The sequence below is a fragment of the Hippoglossus hippoglossus genome, chromosome 8 (assembly GCF_009819705.1).
Source record: "Hippoglossus hippoglossus isolate fHipHip1 chromosome 8, fHipHip1.pri, whole genome shotgun sequence".
Classification (NCBI taxonomy): Eukaryota; Metazoa; Chordata; class Actinopteri; order Pleuronectiformes; family Pleuronectidae; genus Hippoglossus; species Hippoglossus hippoglossus.
In genome coordinates, this window is record NC_047158.1 from 2,504,242 (window position 1) to 2,526,513 (window position 22,272).

At 38.5% G+C, this 22,272-nt stretch overlaps 2 protein-coding genes across 2 annotated transcripts; both read left to right on the forward strand.

Annotated features, from left to right (window-relative positions):
- The first annotated feature begins 10,972 nt into the window (after positions 1-10,972).
- On the forward strand, positions 10,973-17,887 carry LOC117766893 (deleted in malignant brain tumors 1 protein-like). Its single transcript, XM_034594323.1, has 7 exons — positions 10,973-11,076; positions 11,596-11,637; positions 11,729-12,043; positions 13,029-13,337; positions 14,611-14,904; positions 15,812-15,946; positions 16,049-17,887. The coding sequence occupies exons 1-7, from the start codon at positions 11,046-11,048 to the stop codon at positions 16,327-16,329; spliced, it is 1,407 nt and encodes a 468-aa protein (XP_034450214.1). The 5' UTR covers positions 10,973-11,045; the 3' UTR covers positions 16,330-17,887.
- A 2,378-nt stretch (positions 17,888-20,265) lies between these two features.
- Positions 20,266-21,604, forward strand: hspb9 (heat shock protein, alpha-crystallin-related, 9). Its single transcript, XM_034594366.1, has 2 exons — positions 20,266-20,675; positions 20,955-21,604. Exons 1-2 carry the CDS (start codon positions 20,452-20,454, stop codon positions 21,406-21,408), a joined length of 678 nt encoding a protein of 225 aa, XP_034450257.1. The 5' UTR covers positions 20,266-20,451; the 3' UTR covers positions 21,409-21,604.
- The last annotated feature ends 668 nt before the right edge of the window (positions 21,605-22,272 follow it).

Sequence of the window (22,272 nt, forward strand, 5' to 3'; positions counted from 1 at the left end):
CATGAACTCACACCTACAACTGATATTGAGCCACTTCACACCAAGGATAAGCCAGAGGTCAGTTTTGGTATTAAGTCCAAGCTGTGTACACTCTGAATCAGGCATTGAAAAACGATTCAAGTTTTGAATCAATTTATATCAATTTTTAAACACATTATAACTGCCAACCACAAAATATTTTTTCCACAACTTATCTGAGATGGTCTGTGGCCAGCCTACGAGTCCCAGATTTTACAACTCTGATATAATATTCATGCAATTGGCCACTTTGGTGTTCCATTGATAAAATATGCACGTTGAGACCATCTGACGATCTAATAATCATTCTTTAAAGGGATTTTTCTTTATGTTTACAAGTCTATAAAATATAACATTGAAGTTACTTTCAGTCAACATCCTGGAATACATCAAAATGTATTTACCTTGTCCTTAATGTGTATTCTCTTTTGCCCAGCTGTACACTAGACCCTGCACCTCCAGGTCCTACCACTGCACCATCCACATCCCATTCACCTCCTGGACCAAGTTCCCCATCCTCATCTCCCCAACACTCACAAACCAATCAGAGCTGTCCACCAAAGTATCCGGTTAAGACCCTTTAAATAAACCCTTTATGTAAAGTATGTTTACCCAGCACTTTCACTTTGTATGTGGACTTACATCACAGTTTAAACAAGGTTCATACAATTTTGCCACCAAAGTATCCAGGTAAGACTCTTTCAGTTTTCAGTGACAGTTACAATTTGTAGTGATGTAAAGACGTTGTTATTAAACTTATAGGACTGTTGACTTTGAAAGTATGATTTTTCACGTGCCTATGGGAAACAGAATGTACTGCCCTAGTTATGTACTTCTGTGTGCCTGGCAGATAGATTTAAGTATTAATAAGTGTAACCTTGAAAATATTTTTCGCAACATTCATTTATATGTTGGTTCTCCAACCTTTTCTTCTTCTCCCAACTCCCTGGGTGGCAGCAAAAGAGGCACTAAAGCCAACTCAGCAAGCACTATTCCATTTTGTATTTTCCAGATTTTCATTAAAACATTTTAACCGAGTTAAGCAAATACCATAACAAGCTAGATCTACAGTAGATATGGTATTTGGACTTGTGGCTAACTACTAATATTTCTATTCCTCTGACTAGTCAATGAAAAGCTCCTGTAGGAAACTTTGTCAAACACCTTCATACACTGAGCAGTAGACCTGGAAAGTGACATTATATTTCGAAAGCCTTCATGGTTACAAAAGAGTTTTGTCTCTGTTCTTTACTAAAAGGATTTCAATATCACGGTAGCTTGGTTGACATTTGCATTTTGAAACTTGAGAAAAAAAACCCAAAAGTCATAGGTGCAAGACTGTAGACATAATGATTGTCAGAATAGGCTGAATGCACTACTAACATCACATTGGGTTGTTAATATCATTCCTGTATCTGGTAAGATTCCTTAAAAATATTATCTACTATTACCTCCTGCTCAAGTGCATAAACTGGCTGTGAGAGGATATGTGAGAGAAAGAGATTCTTCTTCTGTTATGATTCTTGTTCTTGCTTTCAGGTGTGATAGTATGGATGGGAATTGTTATTTATCCGGAGCTACAACACTTGTATAGATAGCGATCATCTTGATTTTAAAATGCCGTGTTCAGGTTAAGGCCGGGTCACCTATACTTAGCATTAGCTGGAAAAATCCAGATTTCTTAACACAACCACTGATGAAATGATCATCAAATTGCTCAAGATTTATTTTGCAGAACTGGAGAACTGAGAACTCAGATTTCTAACAAATCTTCTGATGCTGTGAAAATTTCATTTGTGTTCTGTTTTTAGTGCACAAGAGACAATGTAGGGCTGGTATATCCACATATTAAAGGGTTCTTGTTTTTTTTATGCAATCTTGATCCCTGATCTTCACCATCCTGTAGCTGTCACGTACACGTATATTGTAGAAATAAATAAAACACATTGGCATGAAGGATCAAGTTCTATTGAATCTCCATAGCAAAGCTGAGGTTGGACACCAAAACCTAGAAGGAATGATCCGAGACATTTCATTATCTGAATTTAATATCCCTTTTCACACATCCAGTAGCTAGTGATCCGAGGCAGGTGCCAGTGGTGGATTGTCAGTGTGAAAGCTTCCCCCTGTGTACGCTAACCCTGCAGAAATGACCCCAATCAAGATCAGGCCTGAGAGGCTGGATCAAATTCTGCTATGCATGGTGTGAAAATTCATGTGTGCAGCATTGTGTGGATGTGGAAACCTGCAATATAGACGCATTTACTTTCCTATACCGCGATACCCTGTAGGACATTTCAGTGAAGGATGATGGGCCAGAATTGCCTTCGAAGCATGAAGCATCTTTACACCATTACAGCAAATAGTTTTGAAGTGAATCTCTTTTTTAATTAGATGCGACTGTTGGTGCAGTCTAAAAAAAACACCCATCTCTCTACAAGTCAGGGAGCTTAAAAGCAGAAGATGGAGATTAATGAAAAGTGCATGTGAGAATGTGTGAGGCTCCTCTTGCAGAAATGACTTTTTTCTCCTAAGCTCCCGTTGGAAGGTCATCCTGCAGCAGAATGAGGAAGACTCAAGGCCGAGTGGAGAGCGACGAAGAGCTTTGCATCCCACAGAGGCACAGCCACTTGATAGAGACACGCCATTACATTGACATGCAGTCATTAGCCAGCTCAGCTCTTTGCTGCCAGCCCAATATGTGCTCTAGCAGTTAGCATTCAGCTTGCGTTAATGGGGTAATTCCCATTCAGCTGGGATAGCGGCCTTATGAGCGATGTGTCACATCTATAGTCAGCGAGTGTAGCAGCCATGCAATAATTTCTCCTCTCACTCCTGTATTAAATGACACTCAGTCTATGCCAAGAACGCGCCCCCACTTCTCCATTTTCCTCTTGGCCCTAAATCACACCTCACTGTCTCTATTACATACGTCAACCGTTCTCTAAATCACTTTCCCCTTTCCTTTTCTCCTCTACATCACAGCATCCTGCTCTGTATCATCAACACCTTTATAACTTTGTTCCTCTTCAATAGCACTTTGAAACGGGCCTCAGTTTGGCAATGACAACAACATAAGGCTGAACCGTTTTAAAGCACAAGGATAGGGGAACTCAGGCAGGCGTTTCAATGACAGTTTCGTTAACAAGGGCGTAGGGTTGGCTACAGATGGATGTGAGGGAGTGTGTTGGGGTTGCACATTCAAGTAAGAGATTAAAAAAGCACAAGTATGTGTTCATGATATTTTCCTCATTTAAATACATTTATATCATCTACCAAGTGATGAGTTATAGGTAAATAGATTGTTGTGTCAGCATACAAAACAATGCCACATGCTCTTCTGAATTGTCGTGACGGACACCTGCTGCTTGTAAACAAATATAAGTGTTGTAAGAAAAGTGTTTGAAATTGTACCTTTGCCAATGTCAAAAGTAAACATTTAAAACGAATAAATATGAATGCATTTCTACCCTAAACAATACTGTCATTTACCGCATTATCTTTGTTTGATGATGACTTCTTTAGTCTTTCTAGTGTAATGATTTTTATCATCTGTTATCTGTCAAGAAAAGCAGCTCCATGGTTTTATAGTAAATGGAGAGGATTTGGGCACTCTCTAATAAGTGTCAGCCTCAAACAGGGTTTGAATGAAAACAAATGAGAGTGAAATGCACATTTTTACAAAGTCATAACTCCTGCACAAGTTATTTTCCAAGTGTCATGCCTGCACCCTCAGCCAATCAGCTTGGCGGTCCACGCCTTCATTTTGATGAAGATCTCGTTCCAGACGTAGATTTAAATGATCTTCTCTTATTAAATGACATATTCAGAAGGCACTGCAGCATTGATGGAGATCAGTCCAACCTGCCTCAGACCGCAGTCTAGCTTATTGTCATTATGGCTTTTTTATTGACAAAAAAACTAAAGAATGTGAAGAATACAGACTTATGGATGGATGGGTGGAGTTGACACCTTGAAAAAAAGATTCCAGGAGATGATCAGCCTGTAGCACATGTGTCATGGCAAAGAGATTTAAGCTACTGGACTGATGGAGATGAGTAAATTAGTAGACCAAAGATGAGAACCTTTAAATCAATAGGTTAACCAACAAACATTAAACACAATACAGTGGTAGAAACATTCCCCTCCCCCATCTACTTAAAGTCCATTATTTTAGGTAATTTGACCATTTTACATTGGCCCTTTTTCCAGGCAAGAAAAAACTTACACAGTTTTACACTCCAGTATGATGATGTTGATGGTGTTTGTGATGATGATGATGATGATGATGATGATGATGATGATGATGGTGATGATGGTGATGATGGTGATGATGATTATGATGATGCTCTCTAACAGTATGTGTATGTGTTTACTTTTTACAGTTTAGTTTGTCAATAAGATTCAACTTTAAAGATGAGGAAACGCCACAATCATGCAGTGCTGCAGTGAAGCCGTCTTTTCACTGAGTCAAACCGCTGCTGTGGCTCCACTGGGATGGTCTTTTTTTCTTGTAAGTACAGATTCCATTGGAATGGCTTGCCATCTGGTGACTTGTGTGTGTCTGTGTTTCTTACAAAGACACACACACATATTATTAGGGATATGGAGGACAAGGGCCAAAGAGAGAGTAAAGTATTTCATAAATTGATTAATTAAGAATTAAGATTATGCGATAATTAAGATAATTAAGAAGCATTACTTTAAATATTAGACTAAAGTAAAGGTTATTCCCTATTTGAGTTAGTTGTTTATTATCACAGCATACTTGATTAATGAGTGCATTTAAATCCATCTATTTCATTTATTCTATTTGTACTCAACATATTGCAAAAGCTTGTTTATGGATAAAAAGGGTTAGGTAATGCGACTAGATAATAATGAATAAATCATGACGTATACATGAAGCAAGAGACCTCTGTCAGTGACATGAGACAAAAATATAGGCAGATGGAAACATTAGAACTGATTGGATTGATTGTGGTCTTGTCCACTTAAAATATAAATAATAATATGTAATATTAAATATTTTACCCTTTTGTTTATAAACATTCTTTGTGTCTACACCTCTACCCAAACAAAATTCAAACTGTCAAACAAGAATGCCTGCCAGTAGGTGGCAATAAATTCTTGATTCAAAACTATAATTTCTGGCAAACTTAAAACGACAGACACTGAGGACTAATAGAATTTTAAGAAATAATGAGGTGGTTCAGCAATGACAAGTTAAGTTGTATTTAAAGAACCTGTGTCCACCATTGTTGTTTTAGCCAGATGCCCACTACACTAAGCAACAATGGCCATGCTGTCCATTTTATATTTACGTATATATCAATACAGACAGACCAGAGCTTTATAGTTTGCATGTTTGAAGACGTTTGTGTGTGGGTGAGAAGCCAAAATACAGGTAAATGTTAATTTTGCAAGGTATCCATGTTAGTGTAAACAAGTAAACTTCCTTTTATTGAATAGGTAAACAAACATAAGTGTCATATTTTCATCCAATTTTCCATATGTTTACCTGTATTTGAGTTTTAATCTTCTACAACGGTTTAGTAATAACTCTTAATCTCAGTTTTCCCAACTCCTAACAATCACATAACAGTAGTGGAAGGAAATGCACATGATTTTGCATTTTCTTTTGTCAATATTCTGGAATTCAATGAACATATGCTCTACATTTCGATAGAAACTGGAGTTTCTGGCTCAGAGGCAGCTTTCTAAGGTCCTGACACAATAATCCTGGTGCTGTTATCAGGATTATCTCAGCTTGGCCCTGTAGACTACAAATACACACACAGACTACAAAGTATGTTGTACAATTTGGCCGTATGGAGTCTGGGAGGGACGCTCCAACAAAAGATGCCGTTAGAACAGGAGCTGACAGCAGAACTTTTTTCCCCAAAAATTCCTCTTAAAAATACATTGCAACGTAATCAATAACAATGTTGATGTTCAATTAAATTTGTTAATTTGTATATATACATTATCTCAAGGCACTTTACATAGTGCCAGCTAAACCAAAAGCCTATAGCTTCAAGCAGAGATAAGCAGAGAACAGAGCCCTGGTAACTCCACATTCTTACACTTTAGACACCCCCCTCCCCAAACTATTCGTCCCCACCCCCTCCTCTGCCACTTAATGTTTTGGGTTTTCAGCTGCTGTGGACAGAAAGCCCATTTAGACACCGTGTGTGTGTGTGTGTGTAACAGTCCTTCTGCGTCCATTTTGGGAGGGGAGGTGCGTCAGAGCGTGAAGGCTAGCTGTCAGTCCGAATTACATTCAGTTGTTGGGCACTCTGTATGTGTGTCTGTCTGTGTGTGTGTGTGTGTGTGTGTGTGTGTGTGTGTGTGTGTGTGTGTGTGTGTGTGTGTGTGTGTGTGTGTGTGTGTGTGTGTGTAGCTAGGAACACATCCCCAGATGCTGTAAAACTAAATCAAGGGATCTCTCTTTGCCTCTTAATCACCTTAAAACATACTCACACTTAAACACCTCCCATCTGTGTCTCATGGGTTGTCTTCGCAATATATGCAAAGGACACATTTTAACCAACCACATGCGTCACCCAGCTAAACACACATACATGCACGTGGTAGGCACACTTCACTGCCATCCTTACACCTCCAATCTCTTCCTGTTTTCAGTTCTGCTGCTCAGACATGACCCCTAGTAACCTTTCTGGGCTGCCTCCTGCCCTGCTGTGCGTGTGCGTGTGTGTGTTTGCGTGTGTAGATTGAGAAAGAGATCATTAAAAGAAGCACGAAGGGACAAAATCAACATTATTCTCTTTAATGCAGCTCCACATCACCAAAATGTTAACAGTTCATCAACTCCTGAAAAATATGAGAGTGTGTTTGCGTGTCTGTGTGTTTTACAGCTGCAGCAGCTACTTAAGATAGGCTAGTGGTCAGTGAGCATAACACTCCCTTACACAACACAAGTGCATTTACAGTTTAGAAAATAGCAGTGAATCTCATGGTACAAATAACATATTGTAATCATGGTCATTGAGACATTTGCGAGAATGTTGCACAAAAGCAACCAGAAAAAAGTGAGAAATTATGATGAAAGAGAGTTTTTAAAAGTCCGTGCAGAGTTGGCATCACTGCTGTAGAAATTTAGACGCTGAAAGGTCAACAAACGTCTGATCACAAACACATTACCGTGGAAACTGAAAGCAGGTTAAAGTGGGGTTCACAGGAATGGAGGGCAAGTCTACACTACCGCAGGCTTCAGGCTTAGTTGCCACAGGGCTGCGGTGGCAGTGTTCTCACAACAGTCACTTCCTCAGCCTTCTCACGCTATGAAGCTCACTACTGCTCCGTGTGCACATTTGAGTGTGCACTTCATGAAAGCTACAAACTCGGCCTGTGTGTTGACATGGACTGGGTAGAAGGTAACGAGGAAATGTACAAAATTAAATAAATAATTCGTTGTTACAGATGAGTGACACAAATTCTATTTGTTTCAGGAAATCTTCTTCTCTATTTTCTTTGCTTCACAATGTTGCCTGAAAGAATTGTCATAAAGATAAATAAAGTAGATAAAAAGAAAGAATACTGTGCATGACATGGAACACACATATAGTAAATAGTATAAACAGTGCTTATATTGCTTAAAGTGCTGATCTAGAAACTGGACTTTCATAAAAAACGATATTGTGATGACCTCTAGTGGGTGTTACTGGATACAGCATCAGGACTGCCATTAGTACTGTGAACTGGATCAAGATTTTTTCCTTTATTTTAACATTTCAATCCTAAAGTCATAAGGCAGTAAATTAAAATCAACCAATTCTAAAAAAACATTCCATTAAAACAATTCCGGTAATATAAGACTTAAAAAATGTAATAAAAGACTAATCACAACAGCTTATTATTTCAGACCCTGAATACAAATACTCAAACATCCCAGTGAGCTTTACATTGAACTACTATCTGGGGTGTCTATGAAGTTTGGGCCTAAGGGGAGACTTGTATACAAAAATTTAACCTGGTACCAACATTTTCAAATTGAACCTTGCTCGTCAAACCCGACGGCCTTGACACATCACTCTCAATGAGTGATGTGTCAAGGCCGTCGGTTCTCCAACCCTGCTTAAGACCATGTGTTGACAGATGGTAGAATGTGCAGAAACCTGCCAATATATTTCAGCAGTCCATGCAAGTAAATGGTAGCATTTTGTCCTGATACAAATGTCTTCCTCAGCTTTGAGTTGTTCTTAAAAACATTCAGAGAGGCTTTTCTATTTTTAAGGTAAGTAGACTGTGTTTTATCCGTTTTTGCAAGCCAAAATTGAAATCCTAATTACTATAAAAGAGAAACGTGAATTACGGATGCACCTCGCAAACCAAGCTAGCTAGTTACTGCTTTCCTTAGATTGCATTTTCTTCTCTTAAATGTCATACTGTGATTTCAAACAAATATGACACGCTGCTTACAGGTATACCTAGAATTAATATACGTCTCTATTGTTGACACAACATCCTCTGTTTGTACAGGTTCATGAAAACAAGGAAAAGATAAAAGAAGGTGAAGAATAAAGTGAAGTGTTGTAACGTAATGAAGCTATATTATTGGGATTGCTTCTTTTATGCAGCGCAGTAATGGGATGAAACTTCACGACCGACAGCAGAGAACCTGTATTGGTGGGGTCGATGCCGCAGTTCAACACCACGATCACTACACCATGCACACTCAGGCTCAAGATGGATGTTTTGGCTTTATGTGTGTACAATTGGAAGAAGTGGAGACTCGTCAATCTTATATGGTTGATAAGACTTAATTTTTGCGGATGATAGGTGATGGAACATTTTTTTTAAAGAAAATTTAAAAAACCTTAAACTGCAATTAAGTGATGGGGTTAGGGTCACCACCTCCACAGGTGAAAGTATTTGATAAGTAAGTGAAATCACCTTTTCAGAATTGTTATGTCCCCTTTGTGTGTTCAGGGGAAACTGGAGACAAGAAAGTAGACGAAAGCACTCGCATCCAAACTTGATAAGTCCTAGATGCTGGACAGAAGCAAGGAAAACAAGAAGACATAAAATGTTTGCACACCATTGGATCCTCCCTCAAACATGGCTGGCATGTAAAAAGTGTGAAATAGCTTTAACTTGCAAAATGGAGGAAAATGTGACTCTGTAGTCTGTACCGAAGCAACAAGTGTTTAATGTGTCATAGTCTGCTGCTATAGTGAATCATAAATAAATCCAAAATTGAAAAATACCATGTGTAATTTCCTAACTCTAAAATTTCCAAATGTACCATAGTCGTCATAATGACTAATAACAGAACACATAGTCATTTCAGGGTCATTCAAAAGTACATAAGACACAAGGAAAGCACAAAGTCAAATATCTATGTTTTCATCCTTCATTCTCAATGTCCTCTGGTATGATTAAAATACTATGCATGCTGCTATTGTTCAAATTCACAACAGATATGTGCCATAAAAACTATGAACATATTTTGGGGAAGGTATTCATGAAAATCTTTATAATACATTCAAAACTTCATTAATCGCAACATTGTTGTTCATCAAGAACACTGAAAAAAAAGTTGTATCTAGGAATTTCACAAGTAGAAGTATTTTGATACTGCAGTTCACAATTTACAATCAACTGGTCGACTTCCTTCACACAAGCAGGCAAACAGCTGATAAGACTGAACTGTGTAATGGCCATAAGAGATAAACTATGTTTAAAAAATGAACAGTCATCATATAAGACAATGTGAGCTATGTATAGATCTAAAAAATATTCAGTGAGACTCAAACTGTCACACATGAACATTTTCACTGTTCCTGAATTTGGTGTCTAACCATATGTGAGGATGTTTATAACAGCGCCACTTAAATAATAAACATATGTAGCCATAACGGTGTTGTTTATAACAAATATGGATGGATTTATACCACACCTACAGCTGTATTTATACTATAGATACAAGTGTATTCACACAATGGTTACAAGTGTGTTTAATCTACAGCTTCAGCTGTATTTATACCATAGATACAACTGTATTCATACTCAAGATCCAGCTGTATTCATACTCAAGATCCAGCTGTATTCATACTCAAGATCCAGCTTTATTCATACTCAAGATCCAGCTTTATTCATACTCAAGATCCAGCTGTATTTATACTTAGATCCAGCTGTATCTATACACAAGATCCAGCTGTATTTATGCTATCGATACAGCTGTGTTTATATTACAGCTACAGCCAAATTTATACTACAGCTACATGTGTATTTATACTATATATACAGCTGTATTTATGCTAGACACATATGCGTTTATGCTACAGGTGTATTTATACTATAATCACAGCTGTATTTATACTATCGATACAGCTGTATTATTACCATAGATACAGCTGTGTATATATTACAGCTACGGCCACATTTATACTACAGCTACATGTGTATTTATACTATAATCACAGCTGTATTTATACTATCGATACAGCTGTATTCATACCATAGATACCCCCACATTCATACTACGGCTACAGATGGATTTATACTGCAGATACAAGTTTATTAATACTACAGATACAGTTGTATTTATTTATTTGATTTTAGTGTTCTGAACTTGACAAGACTTACATTGTCACTCTCATATGTAACCATGGTTAGCTACGTAGCATTTTAGCAGAGACAGACATGTATTATTTTTTATAACTGCTACATGTGTGACACAGAGGCATCCAGGACAGTCCAAAGACTATAAACATATACAAGTCATGAGCAAGGTTTTTTTCACTTTACAAATTAATACTGGGTTTGCTTCTATATGGAGCCTAGTATGGCTGCTTCTAAACGGACATTTAATTTAAATCTGCTGACTAACATACAGTAGGAAATAGATAAAGTAGAATTCCTGTTTGTGGGAGGGGTTTGGTGAATGTTCTGTTGTTTATGTTTCAAGTAAAAAAGAGAGAAAGAGACGAGTGGTCCGGGAAATCGTCAGTCTTCTGTTTTGTTACTGATAAAAGAGGAAGAGCAGCTTTTCTCGCTGAACCATGAAGAGCAGACGGCACTTTTTGACCCTTGGTAAGAAAGATTTTCTATTTAGATCTTGAAGCTGTTTTTTTCTATGATTCATCCTTTTTGAGAGTATACATAGAAAGACACTTAGATACTTGGTTTTCATTCAATTTGCCGAGGAGGTTATGTTTTCACCCCTGTCCTTTTGTTTTTTTGTCAACAATATTACAAAAAACTTGGTGTAAAAGTGTGAGATGAGTTAGGAAAGAATCCATGAGATGTTAGTGGGGATTTTTTTCCCAACTTTCTTTAACATTGCGATTAGGGCCTTTTTCTATGATTTCTCACAGAATAATTCATGGATCTTGACACAGATTTTTGAGTGTGAGAAATTTGGAGATTTGCAGATTCAAATAATAATGCAGGTTGAATGGTTTCGTGTGGGGACTGTTTGGCCTTTGCGGAGTTATGTACCATTATAGTTATCAATAGAATGTTTAATAAAATAGAAATCTGAATCCGAAACCTTCCAGCACTTTTCAGTTCACTGTATGTATTAAGCAAAACCACTTTTCCCTCCTACAGTCTCCTTTCTGTTGACCTTACCTGTATCTTCACCTACTGAAGGTAAGTTTACTCTCCCGTGTCGTACATAAAACCTTATTTTAGTTTTGAGCAAAATATTAACATACTGTTTGTATTGTCTGGTGCCTGATAGGTCTTCAGATCCGATTAGCTGGTCCTGGATCCACTGGGTGCTCTGGAAGAGTTGAAATATATAAAAACAACACCTGGGGAACAATCTGTGATAAAAAATGGAGCCTGTATGATGCTAAGGTGGTATGCCGACAGTTGGGCTGTGGTAAGATAGAGGAGGCCTCTACAGCAGCACGTTTTGGCAAAGGAACTGGCAAAATCTGGCTCAGTCATTTGGAATGTTTGGGAAATGAAAAGTCTCTAAGTGACTGTAAGCACAAAGAATACGGGGGGGATGACTGTTCACACAGCAGGGATGCTGGTGTCATCTGTCCATGTGAGAAATTCTTTGATCAAATGCAGGTTTTCAAATAAATGTAAGAACCGCTTGTACAGGTGAAGGCTCACAAAGCAGATCAGGCATTATTTTTCCTTCATGATTAGGTGTGAATAAATCAAATAACTTGAGAGTGGGTTGAATAATTAAAGTTAAATGTATACATGAATATATACATTTAACACAAATTCTATTTACTTTTATTAAATCAAATCACTCTTAAGTACTTAATTTATTCATGTTAACTCAACAGGATAAAAAAAAAATCATTAAATATAACCCTATAAATTTAACTTATGTGATAAAGTTACGTAGAAAATGTATATGTAAGTGAAATACATGAAGTGAACGTTTTAGGCATATTTTGTTTTTTAATGGATATGATGTGACCAATCTATATTATATATAGTCTCTTTGTCAGTGTCAAAAGACTTCAGGGTTCCCTTTATATCACTTTCATTTATTCAGTCAGGGCTGGAAACCAACTAAGTATTTGTTGCCTCAGTCGTCTCTGGTCTGATGTTATCTATGATTCATTCGGGTTTTCAGATTTCAAAATTTTGGAAAAATAGAATGCTGATATCAGATTAATACTTTATATCCATGGATACTCTGTGTACTAAAGTGTTGGGATTGATATAGGAACAGAACATTGCAGGGCTCATACATTTGTATTAGGTTTTTATGTAGTTGTAGGTGTTTGTTGATACATGTAATTGAATAATAAAATTTAAACTGACTACACCTTGGATAAAATAAATAACTTATATGGCACTTACATGTAGCACTTTGTAGTTTGGCTTTTTTAAAGCAAATTGTAATTACTTGATTCGTGCTGTTCTGGGTTTGTATCCCCATGGTTGAATGCACTTATTGTAAGTCTCTTTGGATAAAAGCGTCAGCTAAATGATATGTAATGTAATGTAATGTAATGTAACTCATGACAAACTTGATTGATGACAACAATTCTTTTCTCTGTGTTTAGTGATAAAATTGAATCGCAGCGATCGTTGCTCTGGAAAAGTTGTAATTTATCACAATAACCGCTGGGGAACAGTCTGCGACAACTCCTGGGACTTAGAGGATGCTGAGGTGGTTTGCAGACACTTGAACTGCGGCACAGCGATGGCTGCCACTCAAGGCGCACGTTTTGGTGAACCTTATGAAGAAATTACAGTCTGGCTTGATCGCGTGGCCTGTTCAGGAAGTGAAGATTCTCTAACTGAGTGTCAGCACAGTGGATTTGGGAAAACTGTCTGTTCACACAGTAAGGATGCTGGTGTTGTCTGTTCAGGTGAGGATAATTTTGAATCACCTCCTGTATCTGATAGATAGATCAATAGATGGTTTATTCATCCCATAAGGGAAATAACAGTGTTCCAGCAGCAGTTAAAAAGATAAAAAACATAAACCACAAAACACGTAGTACGTGCAAATATGAAGGTAAAAGAGTGCATGCACCTGAACAGATGGGTCAGAGGGGAGTCATTATAAAGTGCCAAGGGTAAAAAAGTCTTTCTGTATCTGTCTTTTTTGCAACTAAGTGAGAGAAGCCTCAAACTGAAAACACATTTAGTTGTTTCTCCTGTAGATTGTGCAAAGGATGTGAGATATGGTCCATTATATGAAGCAGTTTGTGCAACATCCTTCTCTCCACCATCAACTCCAGGGGCCCCAGAGCAGCCCCCAACACAGAGCCAGCCTTCTGAATCAGCTTGTTAAGTTTTTGAGTCGCTGTTTCTGATGCTGCTGCCCCAACATATGGCAGCAAAGAAAATTGTACTTGTTACAACAGATTGATATGGTGTAAATACAATATCAGACAGACATACTAAGGGTCACAGCTCTGACACATGTGTGCCAGGAGGCTGTGCTGTTGATGATGGACAAAATCAAGCAGTTCTCCAAAATGCAATATTATTTTAAATTTGAAAATATGTTTGACTCTAATAATCTTGTTCAACAGGAAATATTGCGAAAGGATTACTGCACCGAATGTATCTGAAATATGAAATATTCACCCTCTGTTGACTGAAATATCAACCTAGGAAACAATTTGCAATGACTGTATGTCCCAGATATGGCTGCTAGAGTAGGTAGATCGAGGAGCAGAGCCAATATACAGGCTCAACCGATCAGGAGTCAGTCTCAGCTGTCAATCATGAAGTTTCAACCTGTTTTAATATCATCAAATAACTAATTACATCCCATAATTTGTGCGACAAGAACTATGTAAAATGAATGAATCCATCTATAAGAAAGATTTATTTTGACTTATTAGTTTGGTCCAGGTCCAATACACTAACATGGAGGAGGTGGGGTTTATGATCTATGCTGCAGCCATCCAGCAAGTGGCAATCAAGATTTTTTTGGTTCAATTTAGGGAGCTGTCATGTCAACCATCTTCATATACATTCTATCACAATATTATTACTAGAAAATTCCAAATCCTTTCAGTACATCCCTTTAAAGACAGGGTTGGACTCAAAGCGTGTGTAAGAAAAATCATGATCTGAAACACTGAAGGCTGTGTCTAAATCTGATTATTGTGTTTTTCTTTTTTTCAGAAAGCGTCCCAAAGCCCAGCATCTCCGTGTATCCCTCTGCTGAGGTCAGCTGGGGTCAGAATGTCAGCATCACTTGTTCAATCTCAGCTGAGCATAAAAGTGGAACATATATTCTGAAGAAGAGTACGGGCTCATTCAGAGAGAAGGAGAAGTCAAGTTCCAACTCTGCTATATTCAGGATCCATCCAGTGGACTTTGATGATGAGGGATCGTATCAGTGTCAGTATCAGAGAAACATTGCAAATGAAAGGTTCAGCTCTGCCTTAAGTGACCCTGTGAGACTCTCTGTTACTGGTAAGAAATGCAGAGAAATCAATAAAATAAGCCATAAAACACAAATAACAGAGGCATGAGTAACACAGAAAACTGCACCCGGGGATTATAACTCATACAAATTGTATGTTTAATATATGAATACAACTATATTATCTTCATTGTCAGATTAGATTAGTCTGCAGATTAATCAGTGGTTTGATTCATAAAACGTAAAGAAACAGTGAATGCTCATCATATGAGTCAGACCTCAAAATGTATACATTATATATATTTTAAATTTGGTTTACAGTGAAATTTAAGACAAGAATTCAGCTGTAATTTTCTATATTGTTGTAAATGTAATTGTATTGACATGTAATTGTCAAAAGCTTACCATATTTGTCTTGAATGCATCATCACTTTTAAGTTTTGTATGTAGAGGAAAAAGGTTTGCTTTACAAAGCTCTTACACAAATCCGGTGTAGTACAAAAGTACAATGTTACCCACTGGGGTGTAGAATAAAGGATGAAATGAAAAATACTAAAGTAAAGTTTAAGTACAATGTCATCTTAGTCACCAAGTGTTTGCTCGTTGTGAGATCTGTTTGGGTTCTCATTAATATTGTATGGTCCAGACTTTACTATTTAAAGTGCATTGAGATAATGTATTTTGTTATTTGGCGCTAAACAAACAAAACAAATAAAATTGAATTGATCTAGTTCTCGGGGAGTTTCAAGTTTTAAAAAAATTCTGACAGACAGGGTCAGAGCACCTGTGCTCCAGTGTTGGTTGAGCGATGGTTCTGCTTTTCAAACTAGACTTGTTTGAATGTAGATCATTTTTGAGAATATTACTGATGATAACCTTTATCTGCACAATCAAGAGTAGCAGTACATTTTCAGAAAATTTGACATGTTTTGAAGGATAAACTGTTTTCTCTCCTAGTGCCTTTGTCGCTGCTGTTCTCTTCAATAGTTGGTGGGATCCTGCTGCTGCTCCTGCTGGTCCTGGTGGTTTGTCTGGTCCGCAGAAGAAGAGGTGGAAAGGCCAGGCAGCCAGGAGCCCTCACCTTAAGTCAATGTCTGCACCCACCATGACACACATTCCCTTGTTTCACATACACACTTTGATCAAAATGCTTTCATATGTATTCATGTTCTGCGTCTCATGCTTGCATTTCAGTGACCGTCACAGCCAGGAACAAGTTTGAAGATGACATGAACCACGACTATATAAACTTTGATTCAGGAGAAATTAACAAGGAACTCACAGAGGAAGTGGGCAAAGTGGCAGATGATGCTTATGAGAAGCCAGAGAGTGATGAAGATCATCTTTATGATGTAGTGGGCCCCAGTAACCTTGATGTGAAGTCCAAGGAGGTCTGTGCCAGTGTAGAGGAAAACAGAGAAGATGAGGAAGAAGACGACGAAAATGACTACATAGATGTAACTCTGCCATTTTAAAAAACTAGACATTTATGGAGAAATGGAAAATATTTATCAAAACATTTAGGTCAGAATGATTACTAAACAGATTTTCCCAAATTGAAATGAAAATTACCAGTAAAACACCTGTGCTAAATGTTGAATGATGCTGTACTGATACACTGTATACATTAATGATGTGATTAGTTTTGGACCATGTCCAGAGTAACAATAACTGTTGTAATATGGGGCATAATGACTACATTTTAGAACATTCTTTGATTAAGACAAAAAAGCTACACCCATGTCTGCCCAACCACATATTCCATTTTCAGTTTTTGTAGTTTTCTTCACTCACTATATTTAATTATTTTTTCTTTAAAAACCATACCATAAGCTTTTGGATGGAATTAGAGTTTGTAAAATAGTGTGTATGTATACTTGAGGCACTTAAAGCAATAAAGCAGAATGATGACCAAGCTGTTAATGTTTGGTGCATCAAAGGAAAGTTGCAACGTGTAAGAACAGTCAGCTTCTAGCTAGATTCTAAGGTTTGTTATTTACACTGTACAACATTCTCACATAAAACAGATCTGGCAACAAGCGGCAGTCAAAAAATAGTAGAGCACTGTAAAACATTTTTACCCTGTCTTTTATGATTGGCATGTAAAATAAAATTTCCTTTTCATAATTTTATAGATTGTTCGCTGCAATTTGACAAAACATGTAAAACAATGCTAATTTTGCCAGAAAGTTGCATTTAAAATGTGAAAATCCAAATTTTTGACAGCACCTACAACTAACATGCATGAACCTCTGTAGATCACCTTTTCAACATTATACATTTTTAGATGTGTCACTAAAAAGGGATTCAGTTGGTTTTTAAATATACTAATCTGTAATCCTACAGTTTGATATACATTCTTGTTGGCGTGGCCTTTTTAAAACACATGCATATCTTTATTTCCTTTGAGGTTGTAAGAAAATAAACTGATATCTGCCTCCACAGGGCTTGAAGCTCTGTTACATCCATTAATCATCTATACCACTTATCCTTGTGGAGGAAAGTTGTGGGGGGGCTGGTCACCAGTAAAGAGACGAGTACAGTCAATCAACCTAACCCCAATCTGCATGTCTTTGGACTGAGGGAGGAAGCCAGAATACCTGAAGAAAACCATGCAAACACAGGGAGAACATGCAAATTCCACACAGACAGACCCCAGCTGAACCGGTATTTGAACCAGCAATGTACTTAAGTGCCACGCATCTCTGTTACACTCCATTTTAAAAATGTAGCCGCACTAGCAGCATATGGCTCAATGGATGGCAATGCCAGTCAGTCAACTGTTGATGGATGAATGAAAGCTAATGAAGCGCTACAGTGTTGGAATGTCTCCACAGTTATTGGATCACAATGGAATCTGGTGCAGACACTCATGTCCCCCCAAAAAGCACTGTGTTGCAGAAAATATACATTTTATTTATTTAATAGTCATGCTTCTTCATGTAAAACCCATTAAACACAATATCTCGTTATGGCCATCACCCTCAATTATAGGTAAGTCTTAATTATTTGGTAAAACCTGAAGCCAGTTCGTTTTATCACATCATAGGTGTGCAAATGCAGCATAGCATTTGAGCAAGTTGCTGTATAAATCTGCAGTATACACTCAGGAACATATACAACATACAGAGGGAGACACCCGCTGCTGGCCCCAGCTACATATTCAAAAAAGAGACATGAGAGTGATCTTATATCTGACTCAAGAAATCCTTCAACCTTCTAGTGCTATTTACTACATAATCAATTGAGTCTGTAATCAGAAGTGTCTTTTATTTTCAAAGGCGATAGAAACACAAACAATATGATCAAGCATATTATGGAAATATAGTAACCCAGTTCTTAACACTATGCCAGGGGGTGACTTCAGCAGGAGGGTCTAATACATTACAACCATACTGTAAATAACCACCAAACTGAGATGGGTGGTGTAATAATAAACCAGCGATTTGCAGCTGAGGGAAAAGTAGCCATGAATCTTTCTTTCTATTTCTGTCTGCTAGTTCATTGGCACACTTCTTTATTTTTGCAGTGGGCTAACCCCTCTGATGACTCAAAGATGACAGTTGATGTCCTAAAACATCCAACTTCAAACTTTTCACAAACTGACAAGACGTGTCACTTTTAAAATGTCAAACGATTTAAAATAACAATTTATTCCAGTGTTTAACTTAATAAGACACAAAGGCTATGGAACATAGTATAGATATTTATTATAAGAGTCTTTTTTTCTTTTGTTGTCTCAGCCCGCTGTTACAAGCAGAAGTGAGGAATACCACTCTGAGGCAGCTGTTCCCAGCCAATCACATGTGAGCCAGCTCACAGCTTGAACCAATGATGTGAAAGCAGATTTTCAATATAGTTTCTTGACAGCCACAAATAGACGTGACACAGGCTCCTCGTAATTTCAGCACGCTGGCTTAACCCACTCACACACACATATGCAGACAGAATGTTCCCTGGAAGAAGCAGTGATGAAGACTCGTAACCTGAGACAAGACAGGCTTTGTTTACACTGCTGGTCGACTTGTTCAGTGACGAACAGCTGCCCGTGTTCTTGTCCTTCCAAGGAAACGTGTACACATATCTGTTTTTGCCCGGAAGCAATGAAGAGGCAGATTTGTGAGCCACTATGATTACAAAATGATGTCAATACTTTTCAAATCCTCTTCCCACTTGTTTTAGGCTCTAGTTACAGTACGTCAAACTCAGTTATCTATAGCATTTCATTAACTACCTAAAAGAGATTTCTGTCTTTCTGTATTGTCCAGTGTAATACTGTGTTCAAATCAATAACACTCTTATCGATATATTTAAGATGAAGTTGTCACTAGCAGCTGGTTAGCTCGGCTTAGCATAAGGATTAGGGGGAAACAGCTAGCCAAGCTCTGTCCAAACAAATCTAAACCTCACTCACCAACAACATACATCTGTTCTTCATTAGTACAAAAACTGAAGTAAAGCCTTTTGTTCAGACAGAATGGAAGTACGTTTTAGATATGCTACAATGTATGTATCAATCAATCAATCAAACAATTTTCATTTGTATAGCCCATATTCACAAATCACAATTTGTCTCATAGGGCTTTAACAAGGTGTGACATCTTCTGTCCTTAACCCTCAACAAGAGTAAGGAAAAAAAAACCTTTTAACAGGGGGGAAAAAAATTGTAGAAACCTCAGAGAGAGCCACATGTGAGGGATCCCTCTCCCAGGAGGGACAGGGTGAAAAGAGGTAAGAGTTCATGAATGCACCCAGCACTTTTGTGCAGAGTCGTTAGACTGTATTTCATGAAGCCAAAATATCCTGGATATGAACGCTGCCATCCTACTCATTTGGGTTCCATTTGAAGTTTCAGTTGCAACTTCCGACTTAGGGAATTCCAATCTCCGAAGTATAATGGAACGGGCATAAGGCAGAGACAAAAATAACATTTTCAGGATTATTTCCTGGATGGGTCCATTGGTTTCCTGAAAACTGGGTCCACAGAAAAACAGTGAGCCAATCACACAAGTAAAATGTTAGAGAATCTATAATAACTTTATAATAGTTATAATGTCAACAATTTGTTGACATCTAGGATTTTCTGACTTCACTGAACATCATAACAATATTCCTCACAGGCTCAAATCAGTACCTGACATCATGGTCACTTACTTTAGTTACTAGTGAGAGCCCAAGTTAGCGATGAAGAAATAAGTAATAGGACATTTCTGGCTGCAGTGTGGACACTCACACACAAAAAGGATGTGGCCATGAGCTGTCTTTAGCCTTTTGATGAGTTGCAGGGCATTCCTGACCTTGCTGGCACACACTGACAAACAGCAGTGAGCTCATGGGGTGTAAATAACACGGTGGGTGGGTGGGAGCAGAGCTGCTGGGGTATATAAAGCAGAGTGTTTTGTGTATATGTCCCACATTACATGACAGACGCCTAACAAGAAGAGGGCACGTGGGAAATTTGAAGTTTTGACTTTTCACTGGAGCCTAAAGACATTAGGTCGGGAAGAAGGAGCCAAGAACTAGAGAGACAACAGAACACAACACACGCAGGTTGCTTGTAACAAAGTCTGTCTAGAAAAACGCTCTTCCAACGTGAAATGATGTCCCAGCGCGGTGCTTTGAACAGCATGTTCGCCGACGACCCGTTCTTCAGCCAGGAACGGCTGCTGTGGCCGCTGCATAACGGGGCCCTTTCCTCACTGCAGCAGGACTTCTTCAACCGGAGAGGCAAACTGGCCGACAGCCTTTTGAAGGAGCTCCACGATGGGCACCCCCTGCTCAGACTAAGCAAGCTGCCCCTCCTTTCCTCCACTTTGGCAGGGTATGTAAAGTAACTGTGTATCTCTATGTTTGTGTGATCTTTCAGGGCAAAGTCTATACCTATAGTCACTGAGCTCTGGTCTAAACGTGTGCCTTTATTTGCTATGATTCTTTCATGCTCTAATCTCTGTTTTGTGTCTGTCTGTTGCGTGCTGCAATGTTGCTTATGTATATAGGTGATTTTGTGCGACTAAAAGGGACTTTCTTGGCTAAATAAAGGATAAATTGAAAGAGCAAACATGATGAAGTGATTCTAATCAGGATTCTGTTTGTTTATCAGGCTGACTGATGGAAAAGAGCAGCAGCTAGAGACTCCCAGCACAGAGCTGCAGAAGCAAGTACAGAAGCCTACAGAAAATAACAGTGACCTCCTGGTCACCCTGGATGTACGAGGTTACGCCCCCAGTGACATCACTGTCAAACTGGAGGGGCGGAGGCTAGCAGTGGTGGCCATGAAGCAGGCTGGGGCAGAGGAGAGCCAGACCTGCTCCTCCTCTTCTTCCCGCGCCGCCTTCTCCTCCTCGGCCTCATCTCAGCTGGGGTTCGTCCAGAAGATCGACCTGCCCCCTCACCTGGATCTATCTGGCCTATCCTGTTCCCTGATGGGTGATGGACAGTTGCGAATCCAAGCCCCTGTGGCCAAGCAGTCAATCAGCGAGGAGGACCAGGTGCCCATTCGGTTCAGGACATCACTGGAGTTTCCCGTTACAAAGGACAAGACAGAGGAGGACTAATGCACAGTGTGACTGAAAATACTTCTAAATAAATACATATGTATATGCTGTTGTACCCACACACAAACACATACACTTCCACTAAAAGACTGTCTTTGAGTAAAGTTTACAAATCAAGAGAGAATTTATTTTGTAATTATCTGCAATTTGTATAAATTGTTGATAAATAAAGTTTTTGATTTTCAGAAAATGTTGATGCACTTGTGTCTGCCTGTGTTATTGTCTATTGTGACCACAAGATGGTGCCAGCAGCCAATTTACATAGAGGATGGCGAGGTTGGGAGGGAGGGAGACAGACTGCCAAAATACGTTTAACTGCCCTCAGGTGACTGAATTAGTGCGTTTAGAAGGTTCCACTGACATTTGGTTTCCTGGGGAGAAGTTATTTGTTGGTGCAGGTGACAGACAATAACAGCGCTTTAATGTTTTATGAGTCCTGCCCTGAGGGTGTCACGACAGACGAGAGAAGAAATAAAGGCATCAGGAGACAAACAATGGGAGCTGCCAGGAGAGGAGAGGAGAAGACAAGGGAGCCAGATATAAAAGGGTTAGCTCATAATTACAAAAAACAAAAAAACTAAATCAACAGCAACAAAACATGCTGTATGTTCTTTCTTATCTCCTAGTATCCTGCCATGTTAATGATTTGGGTTTCATGTTTGAGATATCTGCAATGGAGGTGAATGGAATTTAGTTTTTGACACTCAACATAGAGAAACACTGACAATAAAACATTCCACAGCAGCTGCATTATCAAGAACCAGTGTCACTTCAACTTCAGCAAGTCAACAGAACGTGTCAGCTTCTGTGGCTCTGGGAATAGGCACAGCTTTGGGTTAGTGAAACAAAACTTATGGACTCACA

Bases quoted from the DNA above. Each gene is read 5' to 3' on its own strand.
- LOC117766893 (XM_034594323.1), top strand. From the start codon at position 11,046: ATGAAGAGCAGACGGCACTTTTTGACCCTTG. The intron at 11,077-11,595 runs GTAAGAAAGATT...TCCCTCCTACAG, and splicing joins ACGGCACTTTTTGACCCTTG to TCTCCTTTCTGTTGACCTTA. The intron at 12,044-13,028 runs GTGAGAAATTCT...CTCTGTGTTTAG, and splicing joins TGCTGGTGTCATCTGTCCAT to TGATAAAATTGAATCGCAGC.
- hspb9 (XM_034594366.1), top strand. From the start codon at position 20,452: ATGATGTCCCAGCGCGGTGCTTTGAACAGCATGTTCGCCGACGACCCG. The intron at 20,676-20,954 runs GTATGTAAAGTA...TTTGTTTATCAG, and splicing joins CTTTCCTCCACTTTGGCAGG to GCTGACTGATGGAAAAGAGC.